The 22,605-nt window shown below is 35.1% G+C and overlaps 1 protein-coding gene and 1 pseudogene across 1 annotated transcript; both read left to right on the top strand.

Moving 5' to 3' along the window:
- The first annotated feature begins 12,489 nt into the window (after positions 1–12,489).
- LOC149204158 (mitochondrial carrier protein CoAc1-like) lies at positions 12,490–13,296 on the top strand. Its single transcript, XM_089393222.1, has 3 exons — positions 12,490–12,525; positions 12,654–12,803; positions 13,161–13,296. Exons 1-3 carry the CDS (start codon positions 12,520–12,522, stop codon positions 13,266–13,268), a joined length of 264 nt encoding a protein of 87 aa, XP_089249348.1. The 5' UTR covers positions 12,490–12,519; the 3' UTR covers positions 13,269–13,296.
- A 4,694-nt stretch (positions 13,297–17,990) lies between these two features.
- LOC149204157 (F-box/kelch-repeat protein At1g55270 pseudogene) lies at positions 17,991–22,286 on the top strand (annotated as a pseudogene).
- Positions 22,287–22,605: the final 319 nt, after the last annotated feature.

Here is a 22,605-nt window from a genome sequence, read left to right as displayed (position 1 = left end):
AATGATATTGATAAAGAAAAATATCATTATCCTTGAACATACCCATTTTGAAGACTGCTTTGTAGAAGCATTGCTCGCAAAAATAAAAGTTCACACATTACAAATTGCAATACTCAATATATATGCATCGCCACATGCAAACCTAAACAATATCCTCAATGTCATTGCAAAAGCTTTATACCACTTAGATCTAAACAATATCATAGTTATATTAGGGGACTTCAATATTGATATGGTACATTGCAATCAAAAAACAAAGCAGCTATAAACCTACATGCAAAACTACAATCTTCATTTCCTAGTTGACAAAACTAATAGCATGCACAAATCATTGATTGACCATGTTTGGGCAAATCTAGCTAATATAAAATATAGAATTTTCGTATTGGACACATATTGGTCTGACCATGATACAATATCTCTTGTCCTTCAGCTATGATATACACATGAAACAGTTTACAAAATTCCAAATTTTGACATTTTTGCAATACCTCATTGGTTTTACCATATCTATTTTACTAAAGCATACTACAATATCCTTTTTGTACTAAACGAAGTGATAACAACATACATACTATGCATTCTATTGTACATTTACATATATGGCGTTCTGTATTGATCAATGCAAGTTATGCCAAAGACAGCCTTTTCAATTAACCAACACAAGTATCCTATCATAAATTTGCAGATATGACCTCATCTATTTATGGATGCAGATTCTGCTAGTAAAACCCTTTTCAATTGAACAGAATGACCAAGAAAAAAGAACAACAACATGCAACATAAACAAACAGAGTATATTCTTTTTGCCTTTCCTTTCCTATGGATCTTCTGTTCTTGTTCAAGTTTTACTTTTATATGTTCTTTTGACTTGCACTAAATATGTCTTACTATTCTATAACATAGCATAAATCTTGAAAAAGGAAATGAAACAATTGAAGAAATAGAATGCGTAAGCCAATTAGAAAGCGCAACCCAACCACTTGCTTTCCAAAGGTATGTCTATGAGAACTACACAAATATGCTAATTTGTATTTAGAATATTAATCTTTACTATATATGCATTCTATTTTTATTTTTACATATGTATGGTTCTATGGTTTTAATTTTCTTGTTCACTTTTTACTTCTAATTTGCACTAAATATATGTTACTATTCTATAACATAGCCTAAATCTTCAAAGACGAAAAGAAACAATTGAAGAAATAGAATGCATAACCCAATTAGAAAGGGCAAGCCAACCACTTGTTTTGCAAAGGTATGTCTATAACAACTATACAAATATGCTAATTTGTATTTAGAATAATAATGTTCACTAAGGTATGTCTATGACAACTATACAAATATGCCAATTTGTATTTAGAATATTAATGTTTACTATATATGCATTCTATCTTTACATATGTATGGTTCTATGGTTTTAATGTTCCTTTTTAACTGTTTACTTCTATATGCTCTTTCAAATTGAACTAAATATATGTTGCTATTCTATAACATAGCATAAATCCTGAAAAAGGAAAACAAACAACTGAAGAAATAGAGCGCATAACTCAATTAGAAAAGGCAAACCAACCACTTGCTTTGAAAAGGTATGTATGACAACTATACAAATATGCTATTTTCTATTTAAAATATTAATGTTTACTATATATATCTTCTCTTTTTACATATCTATATTTAAATGTATATATATCAGATTAATGTTTACTATATATATCTTCTCTTTTTACATATCTATATTTAAATGTATATAAATTAGAAAATCTTGGACAAGTGAAGAAAGCACTAGTAGTAAGTCCCCCCAAACAATGCAGCAAGAAGACATGTACAGGTTACATATCACAATTTCTTTATTGATTGCTTATCACAAAGTACATGTGATAATATCCACATCATATTGAACCATGTGTTTGCCTGTGTTAGTCCAACTGAAACAATCGCAGCCAAACTTCATTCAACAAATGTACAAAATGATACATCAAAAAGGTATGCATATGAAACACAACACTCTAATCTATTTCTACTTATTCAGTCTTTAGGAGAAACATACTATTCTACAAATGTTTAAAGAAATTTCTAACTAAGCAATTTTAATAGGCAAAAACAGATACTGCCAATTAAAGTATCAATTGAAGATCTCAATAGTCGTAAAATTGGGCAGCTATTTGTTGGAGACATAATGGTTGTCTATACTGCATTCCTTGATAAAGCAAACAAATCACGTCAAGTATTACGATCTGATTTGACAGATGCTCAAGGAATGATGAATATAACGTTGAGTGTACCTGCACATTTGGTGGAGCGACATGAACACAAAATTTTGCAAGGCAACAGCATCTCAATTACAAATTTCAGTATATTGCCTAAAACTGTTTATGATCGCGGTGACTGTGACAAAATAATATTGCTTAATGAATCAAGTATCATAGAAACTGTACCTGAAGTTTGCAAAGAATATTGCTTCATTCCCAATACAACCATTAGGCAATTTGCAAACAAAAAAGAAATGTACCCAATTGGCACAATCGCTGCCGCCGTTACACTTGCCAAACGAGTTGGATTGCATTACATACTTCATATCAAAGATGGAGATTCTGAAAACGACAATGCAACTGTATGTATTCAGATGTTACTTATTCCTAATTTTCAGTAGATAACATGCATCACTTCAATACATAGTTGTTGTAATTTGTCTATATTTTTTGTAATTTGTCTAGTGCAATTGCAATTTTTCAATGCATACGAACAATGTATTTGCATATTACTTTTTGTCTTTTTCAATACATAACAATTTCTGTTTTGTAGTTGCAACTCTTTGACACATATGAACAATTTTTCCTTTCAATGGAAAAACAATTGCAAAAAGGACACTTTCCGCTCATCCTTTTCAAAAATTTAACAAAAAAGGTAAACACAAAAGAAACAATATTCAGAGCATTGAAGTCAACGTTCATGACTGAACTTAACACAGATGCACTCAACAATCTCAGAAAACTAACTACATCTACGTATGCTGTAAGTATAGCAATAATAATGTTTTTGCTGCCTTTGCATTTGCCATGTAATAATGTAAATTAACGCTTGAATGTTTTATAAATAGGTCGAAGGTATTCTGATCGCAACAAATCCATATTCAACTCCTTTCGAACCTGTTTGTGCAATTTGTAACTCCCCAGTGAATTCATCCATAGCAATAGCCAATGCAACAATTTTCTGTTCACAATGCAATGATAATTGCCCTTTCCTCTACAAGCATTGTATAAATGCTGTAATAGAATCCATTACAAATAACTTTGTCCAGTGCATTATCAGGGAGCCCTTATTACATGACTTGCTTCCTGATTTAAAATCAATGTCATATGAAACATATTTGCAACAGAAAGCTACCACTGTTTACATCTTACGTGACTTAAAAATTCAGAGCAAGTTCACACTCAATGAAGATAGTGAGCTATTACATGTCAACTAACAAATGGAAGGTACATCAACATATGCCTTAACATGTTTTCTCTCAAATATGTCCTCTCTTCAATTTACAATGTTATCATTTTGTTCTAACTAACCATTTGTTATACAGATTACAAAATCCAGGAACATGGCAGCCTTCACATCCACAAAAAATGCAAAAGTAATATGAATATGTTTCTTCATATTATGCTCTTACTATAATACAAGTATTTGACTTGCAATTTTGACTGATTTACAAAGAATATGTAACGCAATGGTTGATGAAAAAAGGCTAGAAAGTCTTTATGCATCTGTGTTTGTACTGTTTCTGTTTCTATTCTCTATCTCGAATGGAACACATTCTGCATCATGCTTCAAGCTTGACAACCAGAGATTGTCTTGCCACCTTTTGTATTTATATTTTTGCCGCATCTTAAAAAGTACCATGTTTGGTTTAAATTATATCATTGAATACAGCAAATGCAACATCAGATCAGCAATAATTTTGTATCTACAACTGCTGAATGCAAACACCAAAGATTCCATAGATTGATTAAACATGGTGTTATCACCTAGAATTTCAGTCCATGTACTACAGTCCATGTATTACAGTCCATGTACATAATGTTTTCCCAAACAAAAAAAATTTCATTGTCATGTGTGGTGAATGGTTATGGTCTTGTGTGTGTTACTTAGGGATCATGTTTTAAAAAGGTATTGATGTGAATCATTACAAAAAACCGTTAGTCATCCTCCATCATAATTCTTTAAGGCATGTCATGTCTTGTTTGCGTCATTGGTCCTTTGCGCAGTTTCGCAGCGCAGTCTGATTGGCCAATTTGGCAGCGTAATGATGTTTCCGCCTTTTCGTAGCGTGTGATTTATCAGCCATTTCGTAGCGAATTCTGTCCATTTATAGTTGTTTGCGCTACGGAATCGGGGATTCGGGGTTTCTGCAGCGCGTTTTCTTGAAATGTCAAGTCTGGGGGGATGAGTCATTAGGTCCGTCCATATGTTGTCAGTTAATGTCCTCTCCAGGTCATTATGGGTCATCATTCCGCTATGAGGTTCAAAACCACGCACATAAATATCATTCAAAGTGATTTTATGATGTATGGTTGTATCATGATATTTGTTATTAGTGCGTGAACTGACTTGTTTGTATGACAAGATTATTGAAGCGAAAAGGAGCCCGAGTTTTCATTTAAAGGAGCTGATTGCAAGCGAGCCTGCATTCCAAAGTTTGAAGTTGCATTCTGAATTGAAGCCGTTGTTAGTTTTCTGTTCGAAAGTTTTCAAAGTAAAATGGAGAAAAGGGAACATCGATCCGGTAGGTGCCAAAGAACAGAACCAGTGGGGCTTGATATTACGTTAAAGGATGAAGGTGTAGCAAGAGCTTTTAAAAACGCTGGTTGCTGGAGGTTTTGTGAGAAGTTGCAAGGAGGGCACGCAGAGGTAACAAAAGCTTTTGCATTGAATTTTACTGGTTTAAACTCTAAGGTGTCAATGCTAGAATTCCCTGTATCCCCAGAAGCCATTTCTAATGTGACTGAGATCCCTAGAGGTGGAAATGAATGGTTCAAAAATTTTAAATTCGACATGAGCCCATGTAAGGAATTTTTGAAGGAGCCTTATGTAAATGAGGATCTCACGAAAGTTGTGCCAAGGAGTTACGTGAAGGAACATTTTGCCCTGCTCCTCACATGCATCCAAAAGTATTTAACATGCGAAGGGAGGTATAACAAAGTTTATTCATATCATTTTAAACTTTTGTTACATTTCACAGGCAAAGCATCAATTGATATCCCTTTCTACTTATTCAGAAGCCTAAGTAAAATGTGTGATAAAATTCAGCTGAAAAAAGATGACTGTGAAACATCACTGTTCCATCATGGTTTGGTGAAGTTGTTAGTGTTAGATGGTTTGCAGAAGATTGGTAAAGATTGGGACTCCTTTATTTTTATGGCTGGCTTTCAGAGCAAGACGGGCCTTACTCCATTGCCTGTTAGGGAAAGGGAGAAAACAATTGAAGAACCTACTCTTGCTGAGATCAGAAAGGAGGTGAAAGATCTAAAGAAGTCCAAAACCAAGTTGAAGAAACCAGTGAAGCCTGTGGTGATCAAGGAGACACCTAAATCATCATCAAAAGAGAAGGTCAAACAGAAGAAGGATGCACCTGCACCAAGTGAAGTTGAAAAGGTATCAAGAGTAAAAACCAGAGGTCAGTTAAGCAAGGAGAAGGGTAAGTCAATTGCTGTTGAAGAAAGTCCTATGTCAAAAGCTAGTTTAACTGATTTACTTGAAGCAATTGAACTGGAACAAGATCAGTCAGTGCAGATTGAGCCAATGGAGTTTGAGCAGGACCAGCCAGTGCAACCAATGCACATTGACTTAACCCAATCTTCACCAGAGAGCCTGAAGAAATCAAAGGCTTCAAAAAGGTTACGGTTTGAGGAGCCTAGTGAAGAGTATGTGTTCAAGCCACGGAGGCCAATTACAAGAAGACAAATGAAAGAGGCCGAGAAAGTGCATAAAGAGGAGGCAACTGTAAAAATGCCTAGTACAGAGTTTATTGAAGTTTTGACTAAAACAGTGCATGCAGCCAAGAGTAAAGACAAGAGTAAAAAGGTTATTATCAGCCAAGGAGGGAATGTCATAGCTATTAAGAACCAGGCAGGAAAAACCCAGGAAGAGGTGGCTCAGATAAGGAGTTTTTCTAGAGAACGTGCAATGAGATATGCTAGTTATAGAAGGGCTGTATTAAAAGGCAGCACAAGTCTACTGAGGCAAGCTGGCTCAGGGTCTGATGTATTTTCATGGATGATACCAGCACTTAAGCAAGCAAAACACGTAAGAAAGCTGAACATGTGTCTGAGATCAGAAAATAAGGCTTTGAAGGAAGAGGTTAGCAGTTTGAAGAAGAAGCTAGGTAAACTAGCTCACTGATTTAAGAAAAAAGGTGCTTTTCAAATTTTGATAAATTTTGGTTCAAGTTCTATCATTTTGAAACTATTTAAGGTCCCTAACACCTGTACAAAATATCTGAAGAAATCATGAGTTTAAGCAGAAAGCGCTGCAAGATAAATATGTTTTGTTTTGACAAAAACAGTAGTTTCGTAGCGCGCTACGAAACTACTGTAGAACGTTGTTTTATAAGGAAACAATGAAATTTGATGATGAGGTCAGCGAATTTTGAAAGGAATGCCTCGAGGACAGGAGGGAGATTATACATGGATATCATAGCAGCTCAAATAGTGACAGGTGTGAGTTTTGAAGAAAAAGTGAAATATTTTGTTTTTTGCTAAAGTTTTCTTAAAGGCACTTTATGACCGAATTACTAGGGTTCTGGTAGGGTTACCGGGATTTTTGGTTAGCACACCTGTTCAGTCCACAAGGCATCCAGATCATGAGGCATATGGTGTTATGCGTTGTTATTGAAGGATTAAAGAGCTTGGAGCGTGGTCTTTAAATGGTGAAGAAGAATGGAAGACAGGGACCGTGAAAATAGGGTGTTCATGTTTACTAATTAATGAGCCATCTACACAGCTAGCACCCGAAGGCCAGCTCGTTCAGTGAATGTTCCTCAACATATCTCAGCCACAACAGAAATTGTACAGCTGTCAAGGATCCAAGGAGAATCATGCATACGAGGAGATAGAGTTGGACTTTCAATGTAATTAGGACTCTATGTATTTACAGCACAATACCTTATGTATTTAATAAGTTTGTTTAGAAATAGATAAGGTTAATTAATGGTAGATCATCGAGCTCTCCCCTCATGCTTGTTGAGGAGACTCAAGATAGTTTTAGTTTTGGTTTTCCTATATATAGTGAAAACTCTGATGTAAGTAGGGTTGGAGATTTATGAAAAAACAGAGTTTTTATCAGCTCATGTAAAAGACTTTGACAGTAATATAAAGATTACTTTTTCTTCCCAAGATTCATCATGTGTTCAATGCTCAGAATATGTGTGGTTTTGTCATTATCCTTTATATATTTTACAGCTCACTAAATGTGCAATCACTCTGAATTCACCTAGTGCTCAGACTTCCTGTGTATATTTATGAGTTGTGTTTCTTTTTGAGAAATGTTTTGAGTGTTAAACATTATATGCCTTGGCTTCCATGATTGAGTGATTAATAGTTTACTGCAGAAGTGTTTGACTCCATGAGCCCAATGGAAGAAGTGTTATTTTGTTGTTCCAACCAGCTTTATTTTCATGAACTGTATGAAGAGTTAGCCATCTGTTCTTGTAATTGATTCTTATCAAAAATCTGTGAGAGAGCCCTCTCTGACTAAGGAGGCTAAGCCTTAGTCTAAAGCCTGGTTGAAATAGTTACATGAGATCTTGCTAGGTAGCAGCCCTTAGTACTGATTTTGTGATAACACATGGCACTTATTATCTACTCAAGTTAAATGACAAATTGTATATTGAATCGGCTAGTCATTTCTGTTTCTTCCTATGTTATGGCTGAATGCTATGTTAGTTTTTGTTTCTTGCATAGTGTAGGTAACGATTCAGGAAAGAGGGCTAGAAAGTCTTTATACATGTTTGTTTGTACTGTTTCTGTTTCTGTCCTGTATTTGAGATCGAACGCATTCTGCAACATGCTTGAAGCTAGACTTTATAAATAGCACCAAACTATATGGACTTTAAAATGAATATATGTTGTTTGAAAATGGAATTATGGCATAATGCATTTGGTATTATTAGTCCTTCCCTGGGACTATATGCAATTGATAAATTGCTGACCGTTGGTTGACCGACATGATTTTTCATTATAATAGCATTATAACCTAAGTCAAACGAAAGTTTTGGGCTCGAAAGGTTTTGTTTTATTTTACCTATGTTTCTGTTTACTGTTACCTGTACAATTTGCTTAAATTTTTTCCATGTTCATAAACACATCTGATTCAAAGTCAAACATAGAGTTATATTTTTGAAACGAATGCTACAAGGTAACTGCTTTGCATAAAATCTGGTAACACTACCAGGAAAGAATTTATCCCACAGACCATCTGAATATGCCATATATCTGGAGACTGCTGACATGATTTGCAGTTTACAATCTGAAGAATGGTCACATGGTTTCCAATCTACAAAGCACGAAGGACACAATGGCTGATATACATTTCTGGTAGCTTCCACTCATTCCATTGGTATTCTTGCTCGGACTCAATGTTGAATTTCAAACCAGTAAGTTTATCTCAACCCATTTCATTTTTTATATCATTTGAAGTCCACTTCACACACAGAGTAAATTTATCTCAACCCATTTCATTTTTTATATGGTTTGAAGTCCACTTCGCACAGAGTGTCGTGTATCAAGAAACTACCTTTGGAGTTCTTCAGCAAGGGGACTTAAAGGTTTTTATGAAACCCATGCCTAGAATTTCTAGTCGGCTGTTTGCATTTTCTTGCACCATTTTGCCCCTTTGTTGTATACTAAGACAATGGCAATCTCATAATTTCCTACATCCTCAGCACTGTGGAATATTTTGAGGCAATGTTTGTATTAGATCTCGTTGAAAAGCAGGCACTCCAAGCCTTATTTCAGAAGTTTATGACTTTGTAGCCTCATGGTTTTGATCTCTCCTTCTGCATTGTCATGTTTAGCTAGTTAGCGTGAATGTGAAGTTTGATGACACATACAGTTCTGTAACCAGTAATAGGATTGCATGTGATAAAGTACCTTTGAACAGCTTGATCTTATTTTGAAATTTTGTTGTCTAATTAGCAGCGTTGCTGCAGTGACTTCTGAAATGATGCACACAACAGCTGCCAATATTAGAATATTACTAAGAGAAGACCTTCCTCGGTGTGCTTTCGAAACTGATCAGTTGGTTCAGGTATATACAATACTCAGTTTCTAATAAATTGTTTTTGCAAATTAAAAGAGATCTCGTCAAGATTGGAAAGCTGGAACAAGCCATGTTAGAGATCTGTTTTACTCTTATACAGCTTTAGTCAATCAAATACTCTTTTTAATGTTAAACAAGCTTTTGACACATTGTACATGATATAAGGATTGCACAAGAAGCTTTAGTTCACATAACTCCTTAAGATGTTTTGTCTCAAATATGTCCTCTCTTCAATTTACAATGTTATCATTTTATTCTAACTAACTATTTGTTATACAGATTACAAAATGCAGGAACATGCTGGCCTTCACGTCCAGAACAAATGCAAAAGTAATATGAATATGTTTCTTCATATTATGCTCTTACTGTAATACAAGTATTTGACTTGCAATTTTGACTCATTTACAAAGAACATGTAACGCAACAGTTGACGAAAAAAGGCTACAAAGTCTTTATGCATCTGTGTTTGTACTGTTTCTGTTTCTGTTCTGTATCTCAAATGGAACACATTCTGCATCATGCTTCAACCTTGACAACCAGAGATTGTCTTGCCACCTTTTTTATTTATATTTTTGCTCCATCTTAAAAACTGCCATGTTTGGTTTAAATTATATCATTGAATACAGCAAATGCAACATCAGATGAGCAATAATTTTGTATCTACAGCTGCTCAATGCAAACACCAAAGATTCCATAGATTGATTAAACATGTACTTATTATCCACTCAAGTTAAATGACAAATTGTATATTGAATCGCTTACTCATTTCTGTTTCTTCCTATGTTATGGCTGAATGTTATGTTAGTTTTTGTTTCTTGCATAGTGTAGGTAACGATTCAGGAAAGAGAGCTAGAAAGTCTTTATACATGTCTATTTGTAATGTTTCTATTTCTGTCTTATATTTGAGATCGAACGCATTCTGCAACATGCTTGAAGCTAGACTTTATAAATAGCACCAAACTATATGGACTTTAAAATGAATATATGTTGTTTTAAAATGGAATTATGGCATAATGCATTTGGTATTATTACTACCTCCCAGTGACTATATGGGATCGATCAATTGCTGGTCGTTGCTTGACGGACATGATTTTTCATTATAATAGCATTATAACCTAAGTCGAACAAAAGTTTTGCAATGGAAAGGTTTTGTTTTATTTCACGTAAGTTTCTGTTTACTGTTACCTCTACAATTTGCTTAAATTTTTTGCATGTTTCTAAATACATCTAATTCAAAGTCAAACGTAGAGTTATATTTTCAAAACGAATGCTACAGGGTAACTGCTTTGCATAAAATCTGCTAACACTACCAGGAAAGAATTTATCCCAGAGACCATTTGAATATGCCATATATCTGAAGAGTGCTGACATGGTTTGCAATTTACAATCTGAAGAACGGTCACATGGTTTCCAATCTACAAAGGACGAAGGACACAATGGCCAATACACATTTCTAGTAGCTTCCACTCATTCCATTGGTATTCTTGCTCGCACTCAATGTTGGATTTCAAAGCAGTAAGTTTACCTCAACCCATTTCATTTTTTATATGATTTGCAGTGCACTTCACACACAGTGTCGTGTATGGAGAAACTACCTTTGGAGTACTTCGGCAAGGGGACTTAAAGGTTTTTATGAAACCCGTGCCTAAAATTTCTAGTCGGTTGTTTGCATTTTCTTGCACCATTTTGCCCCTTTGTTGTATACTAAGACAATGCCAATCTCATAATTGCCTACATCCTCAGCACTGTGCAATATTTTCAGCCAATGTTTCTATTAGATCTCATTGAAAAGCACGCGCTGCAAGCCTTGTTCCAGAAGTTTATGACTTTGTAGCCTCACAGTTTTGATCTCTCCTTCTGCATTGTCATGTTTAGCTAGTCAGCGTGAATCTGAAGTTTGATGGCAGATACAGTTCTATAACCAATAATAGGATTGCATATGATAAAGTACCTTTCAGCAGCTTGATCTTATTTTGAAATTGTGTTGTCTAATTCGCAGGGGTGCTGCAGTGACTTCTGATATGAGGCACACAACAGTTGCCAATATTAGAATATTACAAAGAGAAGACCTTCCTCGGTGTGTTTTCGAAACTGATAAGTTGGTTCAGGTATATACAATACTCACTTTCTAATAAATTGTTTTTGCAAATCAAAAGAGATCTCGTCAACATTGCAAAGCTGCAACAAGACATGTTAGGCATGTGTTTTAGTCTTATACAGCTTTAGTCAATCAAATACTCTTTTTAATCTTAAACAAGCTTTTGGCACATTGTACGTGATATAAGGGTTACACAACAAGCTTTAGTTCACATAACTTCAACATTGCCCGAAAATTTAAACCATGAAAAGTTCAGTTATTCCTTTCTCCAAACTATACAGTTAACCGAGCAAGCAGGAACCGCATTGTGTTTTCACCGCAGACAATACAACAAATACAAAGGAAAAATCGCAGAGACTACAGAGCTAAACAACCAAGTAACAATAATAACCCAAAGGGCGCGAACAGGGTAAAGCCCAAGCCGAGTAACTTTCCAGGATCTCGAGGAGGGACAGTTGTCCGCCGATAAGACCACCACAGTACATGTCGTAACCCAAGTTGATTGTAAATCAATCTGAATTTATTACCAAATCAATTGTATATTGTCTGATTCATAGGAGCGTTACACATCCGCTTGGAAGTCGCGGGACCACGTGCCCTTCACCTCGAACGATGCGAAGCCCGCAATAAGACCCCAAAACCTTTCCACCCCCAAAAGTACTCCCATCTGTACCGCAGTAACATCAAACACTGAGCCAAAGCCTGCCATTCACCTCGAACAATGTGAAACCCGCAATAAGACCCCAAAACCTTTCCACCCCAAAACTTTGGTTCGACTTAGGTTATAATCGCTTGGTTCAATGTATCATGTTTCAATTTCAGCATTTTAGCAAATGACAGTTTCTGTCATTTTCAGAATTTTGTAGTGGATCAATTTTTGACAGGACCTGTTCTGTATATTTAAAACTGTTGCCACATACTAGTTCCTGTATACCTTATGACTTTTCTATTTTGAATATTCTTTTGCCCCAATGAAATAACATGGCAGCAGTATCAGATTAGCGATAAATTTGGCTTCAATGCTAGAGCAAATAACAATGTGTTAAATGGCTAGTGATTGAAGCTCGATTGTTGATACCTGCACGTATCCTCTGGATGTTGTTAGACGACAAATGCAGGTTGAACATTTTATTTCCTTGGTAACTGGAGTCTTGGTTTACTGTATTCATAATTTTAAGTCAAAGATACAGGCTATTTAAGTCTATGATACTGAAAATTGACCATTATGGTTTGAGTGGCACTACAGGTACAGACATTATCAGCTAACCAAAATAGTGCATCTTCTCTTCAACAAATGGAACCCAAGTTCAAAGGAACATTGGATGGTCTTGTTACCATTGTTCAAAGACAAGGCTGGAAGCAGATGTTTTCTGGGCTAAGTATTAATTACGTAAAGGTAAATTTTATAATCTCGTTGCATAAAAGTAATTTATTGCTGCATGTATTTTAAATTTCAGCATCAGCCACACAATTATTGAGTTGCTTGACCCCTGTTTGATTCGCTAGCCAGCATTTCGTGATTCTCTGTTGTCAATGTGGCCTATTAATGTTATGCATATGCTATGGCATACAGTATAGCCAGATAATTTTTTGAAATAGAAGGATGCCCGAGCTGGCGTTTGAGCTTTTCATTGTTTATGGTGATGCCAATGGTTACATGACATTTTGGGTTTTTATTTTCTACAGAAGGGAATTAAATAGTTTAGCAAAATTGACATTTGATTAGTAATAATTGTCATTCTGGTCTCGGCAGGTTGTACCTTCAGTGGCAATTGGCTTTACTACATACGATGCAATGAAATCCCTGCTTGGAGTTCCATCTCGAGAAAGAGGGAGTTCCATCTCGAGAAAGAGCACATAGTGGAAAATATGGTTGAGAGAGACAATGCTGGGTATGGTTGCATTTTGTTGCCTCGAAAGGTTTATGCATATGTGATGGCTTATCTGATATACCTTGTTATGAAGACCCTTTATTTACTGATCATTTTTTCTTTGTATGGACAGATTTCTCATGCCAAAGTTAATCTTCTTGAAGTTAGACCGGGAACATCTGAAGCACTGGTTCAAATTTCAGGCACTCCACAGCAAACAAGTGCACCCATTTTGTATGCAGTTCTTGATTTCCCTCCGACATTTTCCAACATTTGCCAACAATTCCTCTAATGTCCCTCTGTTGCTACTTTTTGATTTTGATTTCTTAGAATAAAAGCAGATTCCTTGTTGCAATTAAATTTCTATTTAAGATAATTAAGCATAAATCTGTCTGCAAACACCAACCCCTGTAGTACTAACTATATGCTTTGTTTCAAAATTCAGTCAAATCGCAATATAAACAGTATTGGCAATTTCTCTGAGTGTGAGGAGCCAATTCTTCATCAAGGGAGTTCTGCCAGATTTGGAAGGTACACAAGATTTGCAAAACTTTGTCGATTGCTGCTATCATGGGGGTTTTGCTGATCACCATTTCTGTACTAATGTCCCTGGCATTGTATATCACCTTTGGCAGTGTCAGAGCAGCTGGTGAGCTTATCACAAAAACTACAGTTGAAGTTGTAATATCTGAACGCACAGTTGCAGCCATTCTAGGACTTCAACTGAAATTTTTGAAACATGGAGACTTGGAATGAAGTGATGTCATTGCTGACAAAATGACATTGTACTGACAGAATGACAAAATGTTACAGCACAAAATTTGACATTGTACTGACACAATACTTCTTTATCCAGCCTATAAAGTGCCATTTCTTTGACTTGACACAGGTATTTTGCAACAAAAATGACAGAACGATTTTGATAAACATGAAATGCATTATATTTTGAATTTGGATTCTACTGCCACTGCTTATGCTCCAAAACCAATGTTCTCTGTGTAAAAAATATATATTTTTATATATATTCAATATATTATTACACAATGTATTAGCTTATCAGTTTAAATTATAAATTATATTTTTTAATTCGAATACTATGATATTGCAGAAAGCAAGAGTATAGAACACCAAAAGCTAATGAATTTTTTCTTGGAGATCATGATCAATTTACATTTCAACTCGTAAAGTTTAAATGTTTTTTTAATTTTAATTTGTTTATTTTAATTTTTAATTTATAAAATAAACTTATCAAAATTATTTTATTATTGTACTTAGATGCTATATTTACTAACCCAAAACTATAAAAAAGGCCAAAAGTCATGTCCTTTTGCATCACAACAAATTATTAATTAAATGCAACAAATTACTAATTAGAAATTAGATGCAGGGTTTATTTTCTTTGCTAATTAGTAATTGCACAAATTTAAAGTTCACACTAAAGTTATGATAAACAATATTTTTAAATAAATATATCTTTTGTTCTTTTGACCATGGAATAATTCCTCAATCATTGATATGTAATCTTTCAATCATGGGTTCAAGACTCCATAAATATAATTTTTAAATGCTTAAGTTCTTCTTTGACCTTCGAGAACGATCTATGTAAATATTGAACACTCTCCACCCACCACGAATTTAATTAACAAATTTATATTATTGCACAAATTTAAAGTTCACACTAAAGTTATGATAAACAATATTTTTAAATAAATATATCTTTTGTTCTTTTGACCATGGAATAATTCCTCAATCATTGATATGTAATCTTTCAATCATGGGTTCAAGACTCCATAACTATAATTTTTAAATGCTTAAGTTCTTCTTTGACCTTCGAGAATGATCTATGTAAATATTGAACACTCTCCACCACGAATTTAATTAACAAATTTATATTCATAATAATGTTTATTTGGTCATTATCAACTTATGAATATTTCCATAATATTCAAATGTAAAAAAGTAAGAAAATTCTATGTTTTGTGCACCATGGTTATTACAATACATAACTCACGTTAACACTTTCCAATTTTTCGTACATTATAATTCATTATTATGCATTTAAATGTATTTTATACCTCGTGCTTATTAAAATACATAACTTACTTTAACACTCTCTAATTCTTCATGCATTATAATGCATTATTATTACCTTTTATAGTTTTTTTCCCTCAAGTTTTCTATGATTCACTGTTAAATTTTATTATATTTTAATTATTAATCTAAGCGTTTTTTAAATCATGAAACATTGGAAAATTATATCTAAAACTAATCTTATTTTAAGAAATACAAACTCAACATTACAAGCATTTATCAGTTCAATGACATTTATGACAATTCTTACTTAACAAAGGCAAAGTTCATTATATTTCACTCTTTGCATAAAGTCAAAAAGTTCATACAACAACTGGCCATCCAATTCATTAAATCTTAATACAAGTAAGCATGCCTACAACACGCTAGTAATGGAAATCAGCTCTCATGATAACGCAAATTAAATCTCATAATAATAACTGACCAAACTGTTTTGTTAACCGGCAGGGACTAGTGCCACAACAGTGGCTCCTTGTTATTAATGATAATTAGAATTAATAATAATTATTATTATTATTATATTATTATTATTATTGTAATATTATTATTATTATTATTATTAATATTCTTATTATTATTATAATCTTCTTATAATAATAATATTATTATTATTAATAAATATTAATAATAATAATGATTATATTATTATTTTATTTTTTTTCTCCGTAAATGCTAATTCTATTAAAGAAAAATAAAAAGGTATATACAATGAGGTCAGAACCTCAGAGGAGGCCGCGGCCATTCCTCTGCCAAAAACTCAGAGACATTACAGTTCAGGCTTACTGCCGAATTTACAGAACATACTACAAAATTTTGAATTCGGGCCCTGACATACTGAAAGAGATTGCCCGGACTGATTTCGTCATGCCCTTCATTGACCACAAAAACAGAAAAGCAACTATCATAGCCATTTCTATAACAAAAAACAGAGACTAGAATGGCATTTGCCACACTCTGTAACCAGAGTATGAACCAGACAGAGACATCTAACCTCAAAATTGACGACACAAAACCAAAATTGCTTAGGCCACCCGGCAGTGAGGAGACAGTTTTAATCTGCATGCTTTGGTGAATCCGGCATATCCCTATCCACCTGGCTGGAAGAAGCTACCCAGGTCACAAAACCACTTTCATCAAATGCTGGTGCGCCACCATCAGGAGTGGTCACCAAATTTAAAATCCCGCCTGCACTCTGAGTCGGGCCGCAGGGCAGAATATCGCTTTGAGCCGGATCCACGGGTTGTTGCGGCATCTCCGAGACATGGGCATCTTCTTGCTTGTTGTCTGCCTGGAACACCATCCCTGTCAGGTCCCCTAGAAGCACACTGTCTCCCTGAGATTGAGAGGGGGTAGTTGGAGCCGAGCTGACCTGATTGCTATCTTCCTCCGCGAGAATGATAGTGATACTTGCTGTCAAAACAGGCCTGTTGAGCCGGCTTTGAAAAGTGAACCTGGAGGTCTGGAATGAATTATTCGGTATAGGCCTAGCTTGTTCCAGAGGCGGAGAAGAAGGGGATGCTGAGGCGATAGGGATAACATTCTGAGGAACAGGGCGAGAAGGGCGGCCTCTGTTCCCGGTATGGCTGCCTCTGCGAGGGATACCTCGACGTCGAGGCATATTCAGAAGTGCAAATTGACGGAAAGAGGGATTGAGACAGAGCAAACCAATAACCGGAGGAACGCAGATAGCTTCAAAGAACTTACAAATCCAGGCTAGCAGCCAAATTCGGAATGCCAAACAGGGGTACTGAAGCAGCTCTGCTTCGCCATAAAAAGAACCAGTGACTGAAACAGGCGTATTGATCAGATCCATAACTATAAACCAATCTGTCTGCCGATCACCCATGCTCGCATTAATGCCTGACTGCAAGACCAACATTCGAGACTGCCCGGTATTGATTTCACCTGCGTTTAAATCCATTTGCCAACCTGCTACGCGTACCATGAGAGCCATCCACCTGCCGTCTGCCAGGCCAGCTGCCTGTGTAATGCGGCTCCTCATAAATGACTATTAATGCCACCCTCATCGGGTTGTTGTTGTTGTTGTTGTTGTTATTATTATTATTATTATTATTATTATTATTATTACTACTTATAATATGATAGTTATTACTAATATCATAACATTATTAATATTATTATTACTAATTATAATATGATAGTTATTACTTATATTATTAATTATTAATTATTATTATGAATATAATAAATTATAATTATAATTATAATTATAATTTAATAATAATTAGTATTAATGTTAAGAATATTAATCTTAGAATATTGTATTAATATTTAATTTTTATAATAAATGTTTGATTATTATTATTTATTATTAATATTAATTGTAATTATTATTATTATTATTATTATTATTATTAATTAGAAATAATATTAATAATTATTATTATTATTAATCTTATTAATAATAATAATAATAATATTATTATTATTATAATATTATTTTTATAATAATCTTATTATTATTATTATATTTAAATTAATAAAACGAGTTAGATTTTTCTGATTAGGGGAAGCCAGCTTCCACTAATCTCCATACCATTGTCTCTGTTGAGATTATGCGGGTGCTTGATAATTTCAAGGGCTTCTCTGATCTTTCGTCTATGGTGTTGCTCTTCCCTGGCGATAATCGAGGCGCTCTCCAAGCAGACATGGTGCTTAGTCTTTGAGGAGTGCTCTGCAAGGGCGGAAGTACGAGACCTTTCATTCTTAATATCAGCTCCATGTTCTTTGAGTCTGGTCTGCAGGGAGCGACCTGTTTCACCAATGTAGCTTTTTCCACATGAGCAATCAATTTTATAGACCCCTTTAAGTTGATGTCTATCAATATTATCCTTGACAGATCTCATACCTTGCCTAATAGTTCCAGGAGCTGAGAATTGTGTGCTTATGTTTTTCCTTCTTAGGATTTTCGCAATCTTATCTGTAACCCCATGAATGTAAGGTAGAAAAACCCTACCACCCTCAGGTTGATCTTGGGCCTTAGGTTCATGAGATAACATCCTTGGAGTTCGAAGGATACCCAAAGGTTTCACTGGTAATTTTCCTCCATCTACATGCTTTGTTTCTTATTTGATATATGTATGTTTTAACATGGCGTTTGTATTGACTTCTGATAATGTTTCCTAATGTGTGCATGCAATTTTAGGGCTTTCTTATGGGTTCCGAACCTTGATCTGGCTCAACCTTTACAGCTTTGGTGCAGAAATCATTAGGACCTCTTTTCTCTCAGCGAAGGAGGCAGCTCCTTCTTCCCACGGTTCCCTAGGTAACATATCCTACTCACTTTTCCTCTGCCATTCGATTTCAGGGTTTTAATTTTTTTTTTATGGATTAGGTGTGAAGGTGATTTTTTCTTCCCGTAGTTCCCCAGGTAACATCTCCTACTCACTTTTCCTTTTCCATTGGCTTCCAAGGTTTTAATTTTTTTACTATGGATTAGGTGCAAGTAACTCTTTATGTTACTTACTATATCAATTAGGTTTGTTGAGATGTGCCTTGGTTTAGATTGAAGTTGTTAGCTTCCAAACCTAGCAGATATTGTATCTATGTCATGCAGGTTCACGTTCCTTTGTGTTTTCTCGAAAATTTTGGGTTTACTTATTGCATTGTGTCTATTTTACTAAGATGGTTTCCAACCATAGAAATTTCTTGTCCTAGGCTTGACAGTGGCATGGCCCTTCTTCACCACAACGCCACAAGTGAGAAAGTTCTTCCTCATTTGGATTATCTATTATTCATGACTTAGAGATTCTTGGTTAACCCTACATACTCTAATTCAAATTTATCTCTGGGGTTGTTACAGGTTAGTTCCTCGAACCCTCACCCCGCACCCTCACTTTTCAAGTGAAACTCAAAATACTTAGGTTATTTCCCCATCCAACCGTAGCACATTATGGCATAGGAATTGTATCTATGTTTTTGTTGACCTTTTTCCATATCTGTTCGCAAAAGTTATTGCACCCAACATTATAGCCCGGTGCTTGTTCAATTTTGGTTCCTTACCAAACCATATGTGTTTAACTTAATGGTTTATAATTGGGCCCTATAATGGGGTATCCCTATGTTATCTATTTGGATAAGGTTTTCTTCTTAATATAAATGAAATATTTCTTGTTTTCCAACTATTGCTAATTACTCGTAATTATCTTATGATGTTATTCTTAATTAACTAACTACAATCAAGCTGATATGTTGTGTAGTTTAATAATATGATGAACAACTGGGTTGAGTTTTATTCTCATTCGGGATAATGATTTGGTTTTGCAATTTTGAGATGGCGAAGCTCAAGGCTAATTTGATGCTTATTAGGCATTGACGTTCTTACCATGGCTTGGGGGTTCTGTATTGGCCACTGAAAGCGCCAATACCTTTTTGGATAGATAAGATAATTATATTTATGTCCAACTATTGACCACAAAGCAGGTCAAAGGGACTGTTGAGTACAATGATGTCCATACAATGCGGGAGAACCAAACTGTCTCCTATAAAAGACACAATGCATGAAATGCCCTGGCGGAGAAGATTTAGGAGCGAATGGGTTTGAGGATCACACCTATCTCTCCTAACATTTGAGGTTGAATGAATAACACTGAAGAAAACTCAAAAAAGTCTATTGGCCCAATGAAAAGCCGGTGGAAAGTGCAAATTGTCCACTAATCTTTGCCTAGAGGAGTTTGCGCACTGTTGAGTTCTGGAGGACCTAGTCCGTCTCCCAAGAACAGATATGTCGTTGAGATCTCGTGTGGCGAGGTGAGGTCCCACGCGTCCTCACTGATATAGAGTTTGGATAACTACTGGTATCAATCGGTCTCTTGGTGCCCCTATCTGAAGGTAGCACCCTAAAAAATGTTGTGATCCTTTGTGTGGGGTCTAGTCTGATGGGAGGTGAAGAATATGTGCTCAAAAACTGAGAGCCTCTTGCATATATAGAGTCAAACATCTTTGATCGGGATACCTGAAGGCTAAAAAAGTAGGCGAGGGTTCGAGATACAACTTATGGCATATTTTGTGACCATGCCCTCCCCACTTTACCTTTGCCCTCTTTATTAGCCATGCAGACCACATGGGGTTTATAGGACCATATAATAATTTCCAATAGTTCTTTAAGTAAGGTCCTTGTTCTAGGATTTTTCTCTATGAGATGTTGTTCTAGGATTTCTATTATGAAATTTCCCAACTTGTTAATTTTCTCTTTAGGTAATTAGCATATGCTATTTTTTTGGCTTTTAGATTTGGGGGCATCTTATGGATTCAATTGTTTATATTCTAGGATAGTATTTGGTAAGTCACAAATGTACTAATCCTTTAGTGTTTTTGAGATCCATAAAGAGAGAGCTGGCGCAATCTTGATAGACAACTAAAGGCGGCAAAGTTCAACTTTTCTGGTTTTGGAAGTCTCACCTTTTGCACTTTTGTTTGATCAAGTGGCATTTCTCTATGTATCTTGAAATTGTCAATATTGGCTTCCAGTTGCCATTGAGTAGCCACTTGACTAAGCCATCGCTTACTTGGTTCACCAATGAAGTTTGTTTAAGTTTAGAATCATCAAAGGGAGTAAAATTTGGGCAACTAATGGAATAAGTTTTTTTATGGTCTGATGATCATCCTAAATGCGTGCGATATTATCTTACATCTCTTTCAGATGGTGGTAGAAAAATGGACAAATTTTCATTGATGATTTTTTGTTGTTGTGTTGAATATAAAGATTTCTTTCTTTGACCCCACTGTAAGTGTTAAATCAATTGGTGTTGAAAGTGCATTTTGGCTGAAAATTTTATTTGCCCTCTCTGGCCTATTTATATTGTCTGTTTGGCTAATCTGGAAGTGGGTTTTTGGGCTAATCAATTCCTTGATAACAATAAGTCCAACCTTTAAAAGAAGAATATTATGGTCATGCATAACTTTAACCATCTAATGGGTATGTTTTGACAATGATATTTTGAACACTACCTTCATTGTGAAGTTGAAACTTAATGTTTTAGTTAAAGCTTGTATTTGAAGGAAGGTGAAAACTTGCAAACCTTTTCACCTTGAATTGTCAATATTTATATGGCTTATATTTGAAGCGTCTTACTGATGATATTTTTTTTAGAAGGTACTCTGAATTATGTTCAGTTATATTAAATGATTTTTAATTTGCAACACTCTATGAGCTTGTTGCAGATTGACACTGCAACCTCTTATTATAGAGTAGATACAAACCTAAAAATTGTAGCTTGGGAAAATAAATTTGTACTGGGATCAAAGATGTGTGTATATCCTAATATTAAACCATCTATTCGAGGATAGAAAAGCAATAGTGCACGAGGAGAAAAGAAAAAGGTTCCTTCTACATTATTTCCTGGCCTTCCTAACGATTTAGCCATAGCTTGTTTAATTTGTGTTCCATTCATTGGAGTTGTATATGAGGGGAGATGGTTTTTGAAATGCCTTGGCTCTCATCGTCAAGTCATGATTGAAATGTATCTTCCTACAACTAATCATTGGTCCCCAGTTTATGAGGGTATGGTTGCACGCTGGTGCAATCATAGTGTCTCTCTTAATGGCTAACTATATGCATTACACTACAGAGATGGCCGTAAGATGAGAGTCTATGATGGTGTATTGATTCTTGGAACAAATATGTGGACAACAAGCTACACTTGGGTAACTCCCGTGCATTGGAGGCAGCAGCATTGCTCCCCTTAAAAGGGAAGCTTTGTATAATTTGAAATAATATGAGTATCACAATGGTTGATGTCAAAAAAGCAGACAACACAACAAGGAAAGGTATGCTTTGGGAAATCATTGCAGGAAAAAGGTCGTTTCAAAACATTTGTGACAAAGCTCTAGTCAAAATTGTTGGAAGAAATTGTCTCAAGAGTCACATTGTTCATTGTTAAGTACTTCAAGCATAGTGGTAGGTACTCCATTGTTGTTCTAACATATTTAAGTCACTAAACATCCTCTAACAAATACAATCAGGAGTAGATAGTAGCCACACGTTCTTACATAATTTTGCAGCCATATGGTTGAGAATGGTTCAAGTTCTGTGTGCAAGTTATGGGTGTTGTCTCTTGTGATTGTTGCTAATATTTTTTATAAAATTACTATTGAGATCCAAATTTGCAAGAAAGGTAATCAAGCATTGCCATTTTCAGATATTCCTAGTACAAGAGAGAAAACCTCTTTATGCAAAGTCTATTTTGTTTAATGAAGAGGTTTGCATGTGTAAAA

The sequence above is a fragment of the Pinus tabuliformis genome, chromosome 1_2 (genome assembly GCF_031772625.1).
Source record: "Pinus tabuliformis cultivar Carrire ecotype Pingquan chromosome 1_2, CPIR1, whole genome shotgun sequence".
In the NCBI taxonomy this organism is placed as follows: Eukaryota; Viridiplantae; Streptophyta; class Pinopsida; order Pinales; family Pinaceae; genus Pinus; species Pinus tabuliformis.
The sequence above is the reverse complement of the archived record's forward strand: the minus strand, read 5'-3'. Positions and strand labels throughout refer to the sequence as shown.

Excerpts from the sequence above, each read along its gene's own strand:
- LOC149204158 (XM_089393222.1), top strand. Across the intron at positions 12,804-13,160 it reads TAAGTATTAATTACGTAAAG|GTTGTACCTTCAGTGGCAAT; the intron begins GTAAATTTTATA and ends TGGTCTCGGCAG.